Raw genomic sequence first — 1,146 nt, 5'->3', positions numbered from 1 at the left:
CCTCACCTTTACCCCCGCCCCCACCTCCACCCTCATCTACCACAAAACCTCCCCAAGGACTTTCTTTTGCCAAGCGCCTACAGCAGCTCATAGAGGCCTTGAAGGGGAAGACCTATTCCGACGGAAAGAACTATTATGACGTGGAGACCACAGAGCTCCCAGAACTGACCTCTACCTCCTGATCTGACCCGGTTCTCAACAGACCCAGTGAGCCCTTCAGTGCTGAGAAAAAGGAAAGATGAAATAAATAAATAAACATATATATATATATACACACACACACACACACATCTGTATGTATACATGCATATACATAAAGAGATGCTTTCTGGACTTCTTCCTATCTCCCCTCCCACCTCAACCCAAATTTCCCCTAAAATATCTACCCTCTCTCCTTCACCCTACAATAAGGTGGAATTGCTTGTACATTAGTGCCAATTGTGTTTTTTAAAATCTTGACTTTTAATGCTGGAATGAGGTGACCTGGGGCTGTAGACCAGGAATGGTCCTTATTTCTCACTTAGGGAAAACGACAAATGGTGAAAATAAAAGAGCCATCTCTGCATGTGCAAGTCAAAGGGGGTAGGCCTCCAAACCAGCAGCTGGGAGTGAGCTGACTGGGAAAGAAGGGGTGTGGGTCCAAGTCTTCTATCAGGAGGCCGTGTTCTCCTGGTGGTGTCGACGCCCACAGAGTAGATTCTGCATGAAGGTTGAACCCCGCAGAACACAAAGGCTAAGGAGGCCACCGGGCCACCAAAACAAGTGTCTACTACCAAACACAATTTTACTGTTCATTACTTGCCTGTAGTTAAATCTTAATAGTTCCTGGATTTGAGCAAATTTAAAAATGTATTCTTTGCTAGAGCTTTCCAGGAGCTGCAATGGGGAATACTTTTTGGATGCCCCTGAGTGAGCTTTGAATGGCTTCCTTAGGATTTGGGGTTATTTATTTTAAGACCTTCCACTGCAAGGAACAGAAACCAGTTAGAGCCATTTAAGTGATAAGGATGAAAAGATGTCACACAGAACCAATAGGAAAGGCCAGAAGCAGTTACCAAGCATGGTGAGGAACCCAGGCAAGGCATGACCCTGGTCTGCATGGAGTACCTGCCCTGCCCTGCCCCATGCTGGGGACAGCAGCATAGA

The 1,146-nt window shown here is 46.2% G+C and overlaps 1 protein-coding gene across 1 annotated transcript in view; it reads left to right on the top strand.

Moving 5' to 3' along the window:
* ACR (acrosin) overlaps nucleotides 1–428 on the top strand; it is a 19,140-nt gene extending 18,712 nt beyond the window's left edge. Inside the window, exon 6 of the mRNA XM_011985565.1 lies at nucleotides 1–428. This exon is cut by the window's left edge and continues 29 nt beyond it. Within this exon, the coding sequence (XP_011840955.1) occupies nucleotides 1–182 (182 nt within the window). The 3' untranslated portion in view covers nucleotides 183–428.
* Nucleotides 429–1,146: the final 718 nt, after the last annotated feature.

This window comes from Mandrillus leucophaeus, unplaced genomic scaffold (assembly GCF_000951045.1).
Source record: "Mandrillus leucophaeus isolate KB7577 unplaced genomic scaffold, Mleu.le_1.0 Scaffold288, whole genome shotgun sequence".
Classification (NCBI taxonomy): domain Eukaryota; kingdom Metazoa; phylum Chordata; class Mammalia; order Primates; family Cercopithecidae; genus Mandrillus; species Mandrillus leucophaeus.
This window is presented reverse-complemented; position numbering and strand designations above follow the sequence as displayed.